This window comes from Lipophrys pholis (genome assembly GCF_963383615.2).
Source record: "Lipophrys pholis genome assembly, chromosome: 3".
NCBI lineage: Eukaryota > Metazoa > Chordata > Actinopteri > Blenniiformes > Blenniidae > Lipophrys > Lipophrys pholis.
Genome location: NC_137627.1, coordinates 5,497,671 through 5,513,422, shown reverse-complemented (window position 1 = coordinate 5,513,422; position 15,752 = coordinate 5,497,671). Strand labels below are relative to the sequence as shown.

Genomic DNA, 15,752 nt, shown 5'->3' with positions numbered 1-15,752 from the left:
CCACCCAGCAGCAACCCGCAGGGTGTTCCAACCAGCAGCGGGCCACAGGGTGTCCCACCCAACCACGGCCCCCAGCCGGAGACATCCACCCACGCCGACCAGGCAGGCCCTGGATCTCAAATCCCTCAACCGTTACCCTTCGCCACCTTACCACTGGTTGCTCCGCTGGGTGTTCTGCTGGGTGTTCCGCTGGGTATTCCGCAGGGTGTTCCAGCCAGCATCGGGACACAGGGTGTCTCACCCAGCAGCGGTCCCCAGCCGGAGACATCCACCCACGTCGACCAGGCAGGTGCTGGATCTCAAATGGTGATGATCGCCCAGCAGTTACCCTTCGTCATCTTACAACTGGGACCCACCTACTTCATGCCGGGACAGGTAAGAGTTTTGTGGTGATTTTGCTTCTTCAAGCTTACACAAATTACATTATTTGAATATGTTTTTGAAAACGCTCCGTCTCTATGGAAATGGGGAAAACGAAATTTTCTGAAAGACTGCTACTGCACCACGGCCATCGTAAATAGTTCTATAGTTCTATATATACAGATGTTGATGGTTTTACAGACAAAGACGTTGAAACGTTTGAGGTCCTCTTTGATCTTTCATTGCAATACAGTAGTTTCTTCAACTGTCGACTCATCATTGAGGGTCAAAGTAAGCTCATATAGATTATGAATCTTCCAAAGCATTTTTTTTTTCAATTGTAGGGACCCGGATCCCCTTTGCAGGGTTCTAGAGATCAAGGTCCATTTACGCAGCACTGTTTTCAGGTGAAAACAGAAAACGTTTGGAGCATTTTGTGTGTCCATTTACATGACAACTCTGCTCAGAGTGAAACGGAGGAAAACTTTTCTGAAACACTGCTCCTGCACATGCACACCACGACCGTAGTAAACGGTTGTCTCTTGCCTCACAGCGAGAATGGTTCAAATACAGCCCACACACTTTATAAGACCTGAATCATATCTGTGTACTCACAGTGAAAAAGCTCAAGTTAGGAAGAACTATTTCACCAGATAAGGACTTATGTTAACATATTTCTCCCTTGTTTCGAAAAACATGAAGTATCAGTATTGGCATCACAGTGAAGATTCAAAATGTGGTTCCTCAGATGATATTTGTGTTAACTTGCATTTCCAACATTGTTTCCTGACCTAGGAGCAGGTGGTGGTCCCACAAGAGCCTGAGCCCGCTGCAGCCCCGGAGCCTCAGTGCCCTGCCGCCTCTCCTCCTGCCCCAGAGGAGGCAGAGCTGACCAAGGAGGACAAGGAGGACAAGCTGGATACAGAGAACATCCAGCCAGAATCCCCCCAGACATCCACCACCGTCGACCCAGAGGAGACGAAGAAATACGACAGCGAGATTCTTCTGAGTCTGCCGGCCATCAGTGACGTCATCCTAGATAAGGTGCAAACACCACATACATCAGACACGGACATCATATAAGGACTAATGTCAATATTTTTCTCCCTTGTTTTGGAAAACATGAAGTATCAGTATTGGCATCACAGTGAAGATTCAAAATGTTGGTTCCTCAGATGATATTTGTGTAACTTACATTTCCAACATTGTTTCCTGGCCTAGGAGCAAGTGGTGGTCCCACCAGAGCCTGAGCCCACCCCAGCCCTGGAGCCTCAGTGCCCTGCCGCCTCTCCTCCTGCCCCAGAGGAGGCAGAGCTGACCAAGGAGGACAAAGAGGACAAGCTGGATACAGAGAACATCCAGCCAGAATCCCCCCAGACGTCCACCACCGTCGACCCAGAGGAGACGATGAAATACGACGGCGAGATTCTTCTGAGTCTGCCGGCCATCTGTGACATCATCCTAGATAAGGTGCAAACACCACATACATCAGACACGGACATCATATAAGGACTAATGTCAATATTTTTCTCCCTTGTTTTGGAAAACATGAAGTATCAGTATTGGCATCACAGTGAAGATTCAAAATGTTGGTTCCTCAGATGATATTTGTGTTAACTTACATTTCCAACATTGTTTCCTGGCCTAGGAGCAGGTGGTGGTCCCACAAGAGCCTGAGCCCGCTGCAGCCCCGGAGCCTCAGTGCCCTGCCGCCTCTCCTCCTGCCCCAGAGGAGGCAGAGCTGACCAAGGAGGACAAGGAGGACAAGCTGGATACAGAGAACATCCAGCCAGAATCCCCCCAGACGTCCACCACCGTCGACCCAGAGGAGACGAAGAAATACGACAGCGAGATTCTTCTGAGTCTGCCGGCCATCAGTGACGTCATCCTAGATAAGGTGCAAACACCACATACATCAGACACGGACATCATATAAGGACTAATGTCAATATTTTTCTCCCTTGTTTTGGAAAACATGAAGTATCAGTATTGGCATCACAGTGAAGATTCAAAATGTTTGTTCCTCAGATGATATTTGTGTAACTTACATTTCCAACATTGTTTCCTGGCCTAGGAGCAAGTGGTGGTCCCACCAGAGCCTGAGCCCACCCCAGCCCTGGAGCCTCAGTGCCCTGCCGCCTCTCCTCCAGCCCCAGAGGAGGCAGAGCTGACCAAGGAGGACAAGCTGGATACAGAGAACATCCAGCCAGAATCCCCCCAGACGTCCACCACCGTCGACCCAGAGGAGACGATGAAATACGACGGCGAGATTCTTCTGAGTCTGCCGGCCATCTGTGACATCATCCTAGATAAGGTGCAAACACCACATACATCAGACACGGACATCATATAAGGACTAATGTCAATATTTTTCTCCCTTGTTTTGGAAAACATGAAGTATCAGTATTGGCATCACAGTGAAGATTCAAAATGTTGGTTCCTCAGATGATATTTGTGTTAACTTACATTTCCAACATTGTTTCCTGGCCTAGGAGCAGGTGGTGGTCCCACCAGAGCCTGAGCCCGCCGCAGCCCCGGAGCCTCAGTGCCCTGCCGCCTCTCCTCCTGCCCCAGAGGAGGCAGAGCTGACCAAGGAGGACAAGGAGGACAAGCTGGATACAGAGAACATCCAGCCAGAATCCCCCCAGACATCCACCACCGTCGACCCAGAGGAGACGATGAAATACGACGGCGAGATTCTTCTGAGTCTGCCGGCCATCTGTGATGTCATCCTAGATAAGGTGCAAACACCACATACATCAGACACGGACATCATATAAGGACTAATGTCAATATTTTTCTCCCTTGTTTTGGAAAACATAAAGCATCAGTATTGGCATCACAGTGAAGATTCAAAATGTTGGTTCCTCAGATGATATTTGTGTTAACTTACATTTCCAACATTGTTTCCTGGCCTAGGAGCAGGTGGTGGTCCCACAAGAGCCTGAGCCCGCCGCAGCCCCGGAGCCTCAGTGCCCTGCCGCCTCTCCTCCTGCCCCAGAGGAGGCAGAGCTGACCAAGGAGGACAAGGAAGACAAGGAGGACAAGCTGGATGCAGAGAACATCCAGCCAGAATCCCCCCAGACATCCACTATTGACAAGAAGTTCCAGTTCAAAGAGGGTGGGTCCCTGAACCTTGACACATTCCAAAACAACAATCTTATATCGTTCACACTACTCAGCTAGCAATTTGTCATTCATGTGCGCATCAGTCAAGCCAAAAAGTCTGTCCCAATCACTAATTTGAAACAGAAATGAGCTTGTTGCTGGCCATGTCATTCTTTTAATTTCCACAGAACCTTTGTTTTGTTTCTGTGTGAACAGTGATGCAGGAGACACTATCCACGCCTCCACCTCCACCTCCCCCCACCCCCACCCCCACCAAGCCGGCCTTGTCCGAAGAGGCGTTGGTGAAGAAGTCCAAAGCCATCATCGACGAGTACCTCCACCTCAACGACATGAAGGTACACGATGGCCTCAAACCACCTTTAAACCAGCCACTGTCTATTGTCTGAGCCGCATAATCACTCACAGAACTGAAACACTGTGTGCAGATGGTTGATGCTTCATGACCGTGTGTTTTCGTGTGGTTCCCTTAACAGGAGGCTCTGCAGTGCGTTCAGGAGATGAACAGCACGGAGCTGCTGTTCGTGTTTGTACGGGACGGGCTGGAGTTGACTCTGGAGCGCAGGGCCGTCGCCCGGGAGCGCATGGGCCTGCTGCTGCACCAGCTCCTCAAGACCGGCATCCTGCCCACAGAGCAGTACTACAAAGGGTCAGTGCAGAGCCTCGGCTCCACCTCATATTTCACACACACACGTCTTCTCTGGAACTACTGAGAATTTGGATCACAACACTGCCGCCTGACATGTCTGTATATTTACATCTTCATTTTGAAGGCAGCTGAATTTACATTTCAGGTCTGTGTTTATGATCTGAACATTAGCACTGCAACAGCAAAGTTCAATTACATCACTAACATTTCTAATATATTCCTATACATTTCACATTTTATTCTGGTATTGTTAATGAGTTTTTGGTTTCACAAACGTGTGCTTACATGCAGAGTAATTCTACAGACTAAGGCAAGTGAAAAGGCATTGTTTATACGTTTTCGTCTCAGAAAGGTTTCACATTTACACAGCAGTGTTTTGAAAACTATGTCAGTTTTCTTGGAAACAGCAAAAACGATGTCGTTAATGTCCATCTACTCACGCATGTGCAGCAGAACTAATTACTATGGTCGTGGTGCGCACGCTGAGTAGAAAGTGTGTTTTCCCCTCTGTTTCCACGGGGATAGAGTTTTCATTTTTGAAAGAAATGGAAACAAGTAAAGGTCAATCAGACTGAGTAATCATCAACTCTTTCTGTGATCGACATTACTCCAGATCATTTCATTCTTTGACTTTAGGCTTTAGTTTAGTAATAAGTTCCTAAAGAGTTATTTTTTTAAGCCTGATTCCTCCTCCTCCTCCTCCTTTCACCTTTAAATTAGCTCTGATGGCAGCTTCTTCTTGTTTGTGTATTCAGGCTTCAGGTGATCCTGGAGGTGGCTGAAGACATGGCCATAGACATCCCCCACTTCTGGCTCTACCTGGCAGAGCAGACCACGCCCATGCTGCAAGAAGGGGGCATCCCAATGGGTGATCTATTCAGGTCAGGTCCTCACAGTCCAGTAAAACACACACACACACACATGCACACGCAGGTTTGAAGGAGACTTTTAGGTTGGTTTGGGGTTGAACTCATGTGAGCTCTTTGGTCTGCAGGGAGATTTCAAAGCCTTTGATCCCTCTGGGCAAAGCCGGAGTCCTGCTGGCCCACATCCTCAATGTACTCTGCAAAGGAATGGTGAGCGCTGCTTTTAGAAATGATAATCTGATGTTCCAATGAGAATTGAACCTGTTCATGATGTACAGTCCCTTCAGTCATCCCTTTGTCTCGCCAAACAGAGCCATGAAAAGGCGGGGACTATGTGGAGAGAGGCGGGCCTCCAGTGGAAAGACTTCCTCCCGGAGGACGTTGACGTCAGCGCGTTTGTGAAGGAACAGGTGAGTAGAAAGTGTTTGGATGTTACTGCCGGAGTCTCGGACTCATTTCACTGCCAGCTCACTTTGACCTCATCAAATTATAGCAAAATAACTCACAGCGCCGCGTTTTTCACTTTATATTTACCCGGTTAAGTATGAGTGCGTTCTTACAATGTTGACATTTATTCAACCCTGAAATTTCTTTGACAAAAGTGTCATCTGAAACCTTCTTTGACACAATGAGATGGCAGCAGTTAAAATACTTTGAACAAATCTCTGGTTAAAAGTCACATAATCTCCGAAATCAAACTCATTATTTGCTACTACCAGGGCGTGAATGTTTTATCAAGTTCATTATAGCACAACAAGTTTCCTCAGGGTCCAGAAATATATATAAAAGTGATGGTGCTGCTGCTGCTCTGTTTGTGCAGAAGGTGGAATTCACGCTGTGCGACGAGTCGGAGAAGAGTCCAGCGAAGGAGCTGAGCGCCGCAGAGCTGAGAGAAGAGCTGGAGACACTCCTCCAGGACAAAACCGACAACCTGAAGATCATCGACTGGGTGGAGGTTCGTTTCAGTGCGATTTAGATCACGAGTATTCCCGGAGTTATCCACTTTTCTAAAGCATTCGTTAGCTTGTCATGCTCTCTCATGTGCTGTTCAATGGAGTCTCTAAACTTAATTAACAGTCCGATGATGGATTTGCTCTTTAAACTCTACTGATGTTACATTAGTCAATAGTTGGTGCCCACATTTTGATCGGTTTGAGTTGATCAGACTTTATTGAAATCAGATACTGTATATAAAATGGCTCCTGACCTCAACTGCAAACCTAAACTTTGCAGTTTTCTGTGTATAAATTCTATCCACCTCTGAAGAGCCAGAGCCACTGAAAACACGACTGAATGATGAGTTCTAAAAAACTAATTGCTGAATTAGGAACATTCACGGACTGTTTAGTTCAGTTTAGTTTAGTTTAGTTTGTGTGTTAACTTACATTTTCAACATTGTTTCCTGACCTAGGAGCAGGTGGTGGTCCCACCAGAGTCTGAGCCTGAGCCCGCCCCAGCCCCGGAGCCTCAGTGCCCTGCAGCCTCTCCTGCTGCCCCAGAGGAGGCAGAGCTGACCAAGGAGGACAAGGAAGACAAGGAGGACAAGCTGGATGCAGTGAACATCCAGCCAGAATCCCCCCAGACGTCCACCACCGTCGACCCAGAGGAGACGAAGAAATACAACAGCGAGATTCTTCTGAGTCTGCCGGCCATCGGTGACGTCATCCTAGATAAGGTGCAAACACCACATACATCAGACATGGACATCATAGAAGGACTAATGTCAATATTTTTCTCCCTTGTTTTGAAAAACATGAAGTATCAGTATTGGCATCACAGTGAAGATTCAAAATGTTGGTTCCTAAGATGATATTTGTGTTAACTTACATTTCCAACATTGTTTCCTGGCCTAGGAGCAGGTGGTGGTCCCACCAGAGCCTGAGCCCACCCCAGCCCCGGAGCCTCAGTGCCCTGCCGCCTCTCCTCCTGCCCCAGAGGAGGCAGAGCTGACCAAGGAGGACAAGGAAGACAAGCTGGATACAGAGAACATCCAGCCAGACGTTCCCCAGAGGAGAAAGATCATAATGAGTTTGTCCCTCAATAACGACATTGAGCTCAACAAGGCAGAGAAGGCCTGGAAGCCGTCCAATGTAAAGGGGATAACGCACAACCATGTGGCGACGGCGGTGGTGGTGGACATCGACCCGGAGAATCTGAAGACCCAGGAAATGTTCAGACAGGTCCGCAGTATCCTTAACAAGCTGACCCCGCAGATGTTCCAAAACTTGATGAAAAGGATGACGGCGCTCACCATTGACACCGAGGAGAGATTGAACGGCGTCATCGACCTCATCTTTGAGAAGGCCATCTCTGAGCCAAGCTTCTCGGAGACCTACGCCAACATGTGCCACGGCCTTACCGGGGTGAGGGACGCCTTAGTCATCACAGATATGGTTCATCAGATTGAAATTCAATATTTTGGATCAAATCAGTGTTGAGTTTGACACTTGGCATTCATTAATTGAGTATCTTATACGGTGTAGTTGGGCTCCAGTGATGGCCTCGAGTTAGAGCCACGTGTCTGTGCCACTGATGGAAGTGATGGGATGAGGACCTGAGGAGTTTCTTTGACCCAAATAAACTTTGCTCCCTTTTTTGTCTTTTTAGTTTCTCACATACGTTTTCTCTGCTCGTTCCAGCTTAAAGTCAAAGCCGCGGATAAGTCGGGAGCCAATGTGAATTTCCGCAAGCTGCTACTGAACAGATGCCAGAAGGAGTTCCAGGAGGACAAGGATGATATTGAGATCATTGAAAAGAAGCAGAAAGAGCTGGAAGCTGCTTCAGGGGTAAAGTTCTGAGTCATAAAATGTTGAATCCTGTACGATGACATGAAAGTACAATTATTTGAACTTCTGAGTTCAGAAAACACATTTTTACTCAGGTTACAGATCCAGGTTGTGATGTTGGACTTGTAAACCTCCAGCAGCGTTTCTCATCCTCCCTCTTTCTTGTGTAATTTCCCCCGGCAGGATGAAGAGAAGCAGCTGCTCCGTAAGGCACTGACAGACACTAAAGACAAGGCCCGGAGACGCTCGCTGGGAAACATGAAGTTCATCGGCGAGCTGTTCAAGGTCCAGATGCTCACAGAGGGCATCATGCACGACTGTGTTGTGAAGCTGCTGAAAAACCATGACGAGGAATCCCTGGAGTGCCTCTGTAGACTGCTGTCCACTGTCGGGAAAGACCTCGACATCAAGAAGGCCAATGTACGTCACACTTGCACAGTCACAGTCCCCATGTAGACAATTCCCTGGAGGACTGGTAAACTCCATAGTGGGATATCAATGCTGTAATGTGTATATTGCACATGTTGATATTGTGCAGCTCTAACTTGTTTTTTAGGGTTTTTTTTGGATCACCATCTAGAGCAGGGGTGTTAAACATAGAGACAATAGACTAGTAAAATAGTACCACAATAATCTTAGAATTAAAACTTTGAAGTTTTTCTTTGTTGTAGTACAGAGTATACGGGATGAAAATGACGTTATTTTCACAAAACCAAACAATTCTTACCAAAAATAACTACAATATCAACATAAAGCCAATTTTATTGAAACCTTCTGGTGCAAAATACATTGAAATGTCCTGAAAACCACTCATATAGTTGTTGACTTATGCATGTTTTTACAAACTCACCGATTAATGAAGTGGATTATTTGGGACTATGGAGGATGGTCACGGATGTGTGCTGAGTCCAGAGCTCTAAAACTGTTATTTTCCCCTTTCACATTGGAATTCTGATCATCCTCAGTATCCAGTCTTTTTCACTTGGTAATCGGACCTTATTTGTACTGCAGGGTTTGTGCCAAACAACTGCTACACAGTTAACCTTTTTCAGAAACACGTCTTTCATGCTTTCACAGACTTTGTACTAAGTGATTCTGACATCCTTCATGTGATATTTTCAGCCTCGTATGGACCAGTATTTCCACCACATGGAGAAGATTATCAAGGAGAAGAAGACCTCGTCCAGGATCTTCTTCATGCTGCAAGATGTTCTGGAGCTGCGGCAGGTAAATCCACTGACAAACACGAGAGAAGCATCTTACTTTACGGGACTTTTCAAGTGTCATTGTGTAGACTTTAGGACCAAAAGGTGTTGAGCTGAAAAAGCCTGCCAGTTCACAAACCGGGAAAAACCCCCAAAGTTCTGGATGATTCCCTTTTGGTGCCGGATGCTGAAAATGGTTGACCCAGCAGTTCTTGATAATATCAGATCATTTTCTTTTGATTTGCTTGAACTGTGAGGCTGTTTGATGAATATGAGACACTGAAATCGTCAGCACAATTTCACATGTCCATTGACAATCCATATTTTTCAGATAACTGTGTTTTGGTTTTTTTATAAACTAGATTTCCTTGAAAAGCAATGTAACACCCACCCTTTCAATGTACTTTGTAATATATTGACTTACTCCTTACTACTGCATTATTTGTTTCATTTTACCAACATTAAAATACATTTTAGATTTTTTTATGAAAACAAAGAAAGTGAAAATCAAACAGGAGTACTAATATAGGAGTACAAATAGGAGTACTAATATTAATAATATCGATAAAACTTTAAATCTTAATATCCAAACATCAAAAGGCAAGGCAATTCTGCATTTTCTTGTTATCTGGATTTTATGTTTTCTTGTTGTGATCTCATTGCTCACCTTCTCCACCCCACCTCAGAACAACTGGGTTCCCCGGAGAGCCGACCAGGGTCCAAAGACAATCGACCAGATCCACAAAGAGGCTGAGCTGGAGGACCACAGGGAGCAGATGATGGTCCAGCAGGCCTTCATGTCCAACATGGAGCATGGTAGAGGACCTGGCTGGATGGGCCAGGGAGGACCTGGAGGTCGCAGGGGTCCGTACAACCAGGACCGGGGTTACTCTTCCCAGGACGAAGGACCCCTGCGACCTGGAGGTCGCAGAGGTCCGTACAACCAGGACCGGGGTTACTCTACCCAGGACGAAGGACCCCTGCGACCTGGAGGTCGCAGAGATCCGTACAACCAGGACCGGAGTTACTCTTCCCAGGACGAAGGACCCCTGCGACCTGGAGGTCGCAGAGGTCCGTACAACCAGGACCGGGGTTACTCTACCCAGGACGAAGGACCCCTGCGACCTGGAGGTCGCAGAGGTCCGTACAACCAGGACCAGGGTTACTCTACCCAGGACGAAGGACCCCTGCGACCTGGAGGTCGCAGAGGTCCGTACAACCAGGACAGGAGTTACTCTACCCAGGACGAAGGACCCCTGCGACCTGGAGGTCGCAGAGATACGTACAACCAGGACCGGGGTTACTCTACCCAGGACGAAGGACCCCTGCGACCTGGAGGTCGCAGAGAGCCGTACAACCAGGACCGGGGTTACTCTACCCAGGACGAAGGACCCCTGCGACCTGGAGGTCGCAGAGAGCCGTACAACCAGGACCGGGGTCACTTTACCCAGGACGAAGGCTGGAACAGAGTGCCCATCTCCAGGAACCATCCCATCGATGCCGATCGCCCTAGCAAAACCACCAAGGTAGGAGAGGAATACAGTTTCTAACTGGGTCTATTGTTGATCACAGCATCAAATCTTAAAAATGTAAGAACCGTCTTTTGTTTTTAGGCTCCACATCTTGACTCCAATAATCAGCTGCTGGTCTCCGGAGGTAAAGGTACGTGGGGTAGCTGGGGTAAGGGCAGCAGCGGTGGCACCAGTGCCAAACCAGCAGATTCTGCTAGGCTGTTCTCCTCTCGTGATTTTCTTCACAAAATCTGATTGTGTGAAACTCATCTTGTCATAATGTTTTTTCCCCCTCAGTCTCTGATTCAGGCAGCCGTCAAGCCACCAGCAATCAGAACCGATTCTCAGCCTTGCAGCAGTCGCCGACCTCGCAGAGTTCTTGGATGCACTCAGACAGAACAGTTCCTCAGAGGTGAGCGACAGCCAACTCCCGTTGACACCAACCGAACCAACACAGTCCTTGTTTCTTAAATTATTTTCCTTTCTAACCCCGCGCTGCTGCTGTTTTGACTCCAGAAACAGCTGGAATCAGCACTGTGACCGAGTCGAGCGCGATGAGCGACGGGTTGGCTGGGACGGAAACCGGCTCCAGGTCACCAACTCCAATTTCAGCCGGAGGAATGCGGAGCGGAACCGTGAGAGAGAGGAGCGCGGTGCGGACAATCCCACCCACCGGGTGGCGAGAATGACCGACGATCGTGGCCGCGGAGAGCGGGCCAGGAGCAAAGAGAATGGTGGGTGAAGAGCAGAGAGAAATCTGAATTATTCATGTCTAGTTTCTTAGTATAAGTGAGTATCCACTGAAGCAAAATATCCGACACAAGATAGTATTTATTTTGATATTAACAATGGCGAGTACACAGAAAATCCAAGTTGCAATTGTAGTTATTGTCAATCTACTCGTTCAAGTGTAGAAGAACTACTTACTACGGCTGTAGTTTGCATGCGCAGTTGCAGCATTTCAGAAAAGTTGAGTGTGTGCAAAGTTACAATTAAAGACAAAGTAAAACCCACAAAACACAGAATCTAGTTCAGTCCCAATCAGTAATTTGTAACAGAAATGAGTTTGTTGCCGGCCATGTCCTTCTTTTAATTTCCACTGAACGTTTGTTTTCTTTCTGTTTGAACAGTGAAGCGGGAGACGCCATCCACGCCATCCACGCCTCCACCTCCCCCCACACCCACTCCCACACCCACTCCCACCAACCCCACCCCCACCCCCACCAAGCCGGCCTTGTCCGAAGAGGCTTTGGTGAAGAAGTCCAAAGCCATCATCGACGAGTACCTCCACCTCAACGACATGAAGGTACACGATGGCCTCAAACCACCTCTAAACCAGCGGCTGTCTGTTGTCTGAGCCGCGTAATCACTCACAGAACTGAGACACTGTGTACAGATGGTTGATGCTTCATGACCGTGTGGTTCCCTTAACAGGAGGCTCTGCAGTGCGTTCAGGAGCTGAACAGCACGGAGCTGCTCTTCGTTTTTGTACGGGACGGGCTGGAGTTGACTCTGGAGCGCAGGGCCATCGCCCGGGAGCGCATGGGCCTGCTGCTGCACCAGCTCCTCAAGACCGGCATCCTGCCCACAGAGCAGTACTACAAAGGGTCAGTGCAGAGCCTCGGCTCCACCTCCTATTTCACACACACACGTCTTCTCTGGAACTACTGAGAATTTGGATCACAACACTGCCGCCTGACATGTCTGTATATTTACATCTTCATTTTGAAGGCAGCTGAATTTACATTTCAGGTCTGTGTTTATGATCTGAACATTAGCACTGCAACAGCAAAGTTCAATTACATCACTAACATTTCTAATATATTCCTATACATTTCACATTTTATTCCGGTATTATTAATGAGTTTTTGGTTTCACAAACGTGTGCTTACATGCAGAGTAATTCTACAGACTAAGGCTTCTTCTTGTTTGTGTGTTCAGGCTTCAGGTGATCCTGGAGGTGGCTGAAGACATGGCCATAGACATCCCCCAATTCTGGCTCTACCTTGCAGAGCAGACCACGCCCATGCTGCAAGAGGGGGGCATCCCAATGGGTGATCTATTCAGGTCAGGTCCACACAGTCCAGTAAAACACACACACACACACATGCACACGCAGGTTTGAAGGAGACTTTTAGGTTGGTTTGGGGTTGAACTCATGTGAGCTCTTTGGTCTGCAGGGAGATTTCAAAGCCTTTGATCCCTCTGGGCAAAGCCGGAGTCCTGCTGGCCCACATCCTCAATGTACTCTGCAAAGGAATGGTGAGCGCTGCTTTTAGAAATGATAATCTGATGTTCCAATGAGAATTGAACCTGTTCATGATGTACAGTCCCTTCAGTCATCCCTTTGTCTCGCCAAACAGAGCCATGAAAAGGCGGGGACTATGTGGAGAGAGGCGGGCCTCCAGTGGAAAGACTTCCTCCCGGAGGACGTTGACGTCAGCACGTTTGTGAAGGAACAGGTGAGTAGAAAGTGTTTGGGTGTTACTGCCGGAGTCTCGGACTCATTTCACTGCCAGCTCACTTTGACCTCATCAAATTATAGCAAAATAACTCACAGCTCCACATTTTTCACTTTATATTTACCCGGTTAAGTATGAGTGCGTTCTTACAATGTTGACATTTATTCAACCTGAAATTTCTTTGACAAAAGTGTCATCTGAAACCTTCTTTGACACAATGAGATGGCAGCAGTTAAAATACTTTGAACAAATCTCTGGTTAAAAGTCACATAATCTCCGAAATCAAACTCATTATTTGCTACTACCAGGGCGTGAATGTTTTATCAAGTTCATTATAGCACAACACGTTTCCTCAGGGTCCAGAAATATATATAAAAGTGATGGTGCTGCTGCTGCTCTGTTTGTGCAGAAGGTGGAATTCACGCTGTGCGACGAGTCGGAGAAGAGTCCAGCGAAGGAGCTGAGCGCCGCAGAGCTGAGAGAAGAGCTGGAGAAACTCCTCCAGGACAAAACCGACAACCTGAAGATCATCGACTGGGTGGAGGTTCGTTTCAGTGCGATTTAGATCACGAGTATTCCCGGAGTTATCCACTTTTCTAAAGCATTCGTTAGCTTGTCATGCTCTCTCATGTGCTGTTCAATGGAGTCTCTAAACTTAATTAACAGTCCGATGACGGATTTGCTCTTCAAACTCTACTGATGTTACATTAGTCAATAGTTGGTGCCCACATTTTGATCGGTTTGAGTTGATCAGACTTTATTGAAATCAGATACTGTATATAAAATGGCTCCTGACCTCAACTGCAAACCTAAACTTTGCAGTTTTCTGTGTATAAATTCTATCCACCTCTGAAGAGCCAGAGCCACTGAAAACACGACTGAATGATGAGTTCTAAAAAACTAATTGCTGAATTAGGAACATTCACGGACTGTTTAGTTTAGTTTAATTTAGTTTAGACATGCAACAAAACACAAAATTAAATAACACAAAGAATCAACAAACATAACAGAGCAACTCAAGCAAAACAAAACAAAAAAACCTAACGAAGAACTGTGTGTGTGTGTGTGTGTGTGTGTGTGTGTGTGTGTGTGTGTGTGTGTGTGTGTGTGTGTGTGTGTGTGTGTGTGTGTGTGTGTGTGTGTGTGTGTGTGTGTGTGTGTGTGTGTGTGCGTGTGCGTGCGTGCAGGCCAACCTGCATGAGCAGCAGACCTCCAACATGTTCGTCAGAGTGCTGATGACCTGCGTCTGCCAGGCCGCCATCACCTGTGAGTCACCTCCCCACCAAGATGATTTTGATTTTGAAAAATTCACTCCTACTGATCTCAGAGAACAAACTCTTCCCTGGCAGGCAAGAAACCGTACAAGCTGGACATTTCTATGATGGTGCGAAGAGCCGGACTGCTGAGGAGATACCTGCAGGACGAGCAGAAGGAGCTGCAGGCTCTCTTCGCCCTGCAGGCCCTCATGGTGGAGCTGAAGTCGCGCGCCAGTAAGCAGAACACATTTCAGTATTTCTGTCCTTTCTGTGTGAACAGACAAGGTTTTCAAAATGTTGTCATGTAAAGGTGAAACTTTTATGAAACGAAAACACAAAAATTATGCATTTTCACCTTAAACTGATGTCGTCTAAACTCAGTATTAGACTGGGAATACAGTTCATGTTGGCTTGGCCAGTGTTGCTCGCGGCTACATGTTAGAGTTTGAGGTGATTTCAAATACTTGAATTACTGAGTGGGATCGAAGCGTAGATTTCAGCAGTTATTCAAAAACCCAAAACTTTCCAGTCGCTGGGCCAAACAACACATTTGCATCCGTTTCATCATCACATCTGTTGCTACTGTCTCCAGACGGTTTGCTCTGACCTGAAATGAACTTTCTCGGGTGCAGTGAGGAACGATCCAATAAAATGTGTTGTTTTTTCCCCTGTAATTTAGGAAACCAAATGAATGTAATTTAAGCTATTTGACTAAAGACGAGACAGATATTAGACTCACTAATTCGACAATATTTCTGAAGAGTTTATAAAATCATACATGACGTACTTTGAAGTTTCTTTGTTTTGTCGATATCTTTTTAAATGTTTGTATCAGTGATCGACTGAGTCATGGTAAAGTGATCTTTACTGTGATTCGCTCCACATGGGAACAGCAGCTGACTGTTTCTCGCAAATATATTCCAGATGAGTTACATCACAACGTCACAGCAGCCGAATTCAAGCTGTGTTTTGATGTTTCGACGTTGTTGCATTAAGATTAGACCGTCTCTACAACATGTAACCTCGGAGGTGTCTCTTCTCGCATTTCAGACCTGCTGCGGATATTATTCCATTGTCTCTACGATGAGGACGTCGTCACAGAAGAGGCCTTCTTCAAGTGGGAGGCCACCAAAGACGCCGCCGAGAATAAGGGCAAGGTCGTGGCCCTGAAGTCTGTCGCCACCTTCTTCATCCGGCTCCGCAAGTCGAAGAACAGCAGATAACAGCAGCACGCTCGATTCAGATGAAATCTGAGTCAGCAAATTCCTTCAGCATGAACAGAAAAAAATAAAAATGTAAAAAGAAAATATTCTTCAACTGGGAGAGTTTGAATTTTGGATCGAACGCTCGATCACTTTTTGTTTTTTTTTAGTTTTTCCTGCAAAACTGAATGTCTTTTTTTTTTTTTTTTTAAACTGAATACTCCTGAGAATGGATTTAAGAGCGAGGACTCCGAGCCGATGGAGACGCCGTTAATGCTGTTTTCCTCAGTATTCTCTTTTCAGACGCCTTTTTTTAACCCCATCTCACC

The 15,752-nt window shown here is 46.7% G+C and overlaps 1 protein-coding gene across 1 annotated transcript; it reads left to right on the top strand.

The window, feature by feature from the left end:
- Positions 1-309: 309 nt before the first annotated feature.
- On the top strand, positions 310-15,444 carry LOC308107360 (eukaryotic translation initiation factor 4 gamma 1-like; the record flags this gene model as incomplete). The annotated part of the gene is given in 30 exon segments (XM_080459680.1): positions 310-375; positions 1,582-1,830; positions 2,435-2,674; positions 3,280-3,481; positions 3,685-3,824; positions 3,963-4,135; positions 4,891-5,016; positions 5,130-5,211; positions 5,313-5,411; positions 5,822-5,956; positions 6,413-6,656; positions 6,909-7,006; positions 7,008-7,364; positions 7,641-7,787; positions 7,971-8,207; positions 8,910-9,014; positions 9,679-9,860; positions 10,407-10,518; positions 10,606-10,735; positions 10,801-10,915; positions 11,020-11,237; positions 11,634-11,809; positions 11,938-12,110; positions 12,445-12,570; positions 12,684-12,765; positions 12,867-12,965; positions 13,375-13,509; positions 14,153-14,231; positions 14,315-14,455; positions 15,272-15,444. Coding segments are annotated over 30 exon segments (4,641 nt in total).
- Positions 15,445-15,752: the final 308 nt, after the last annotated feature.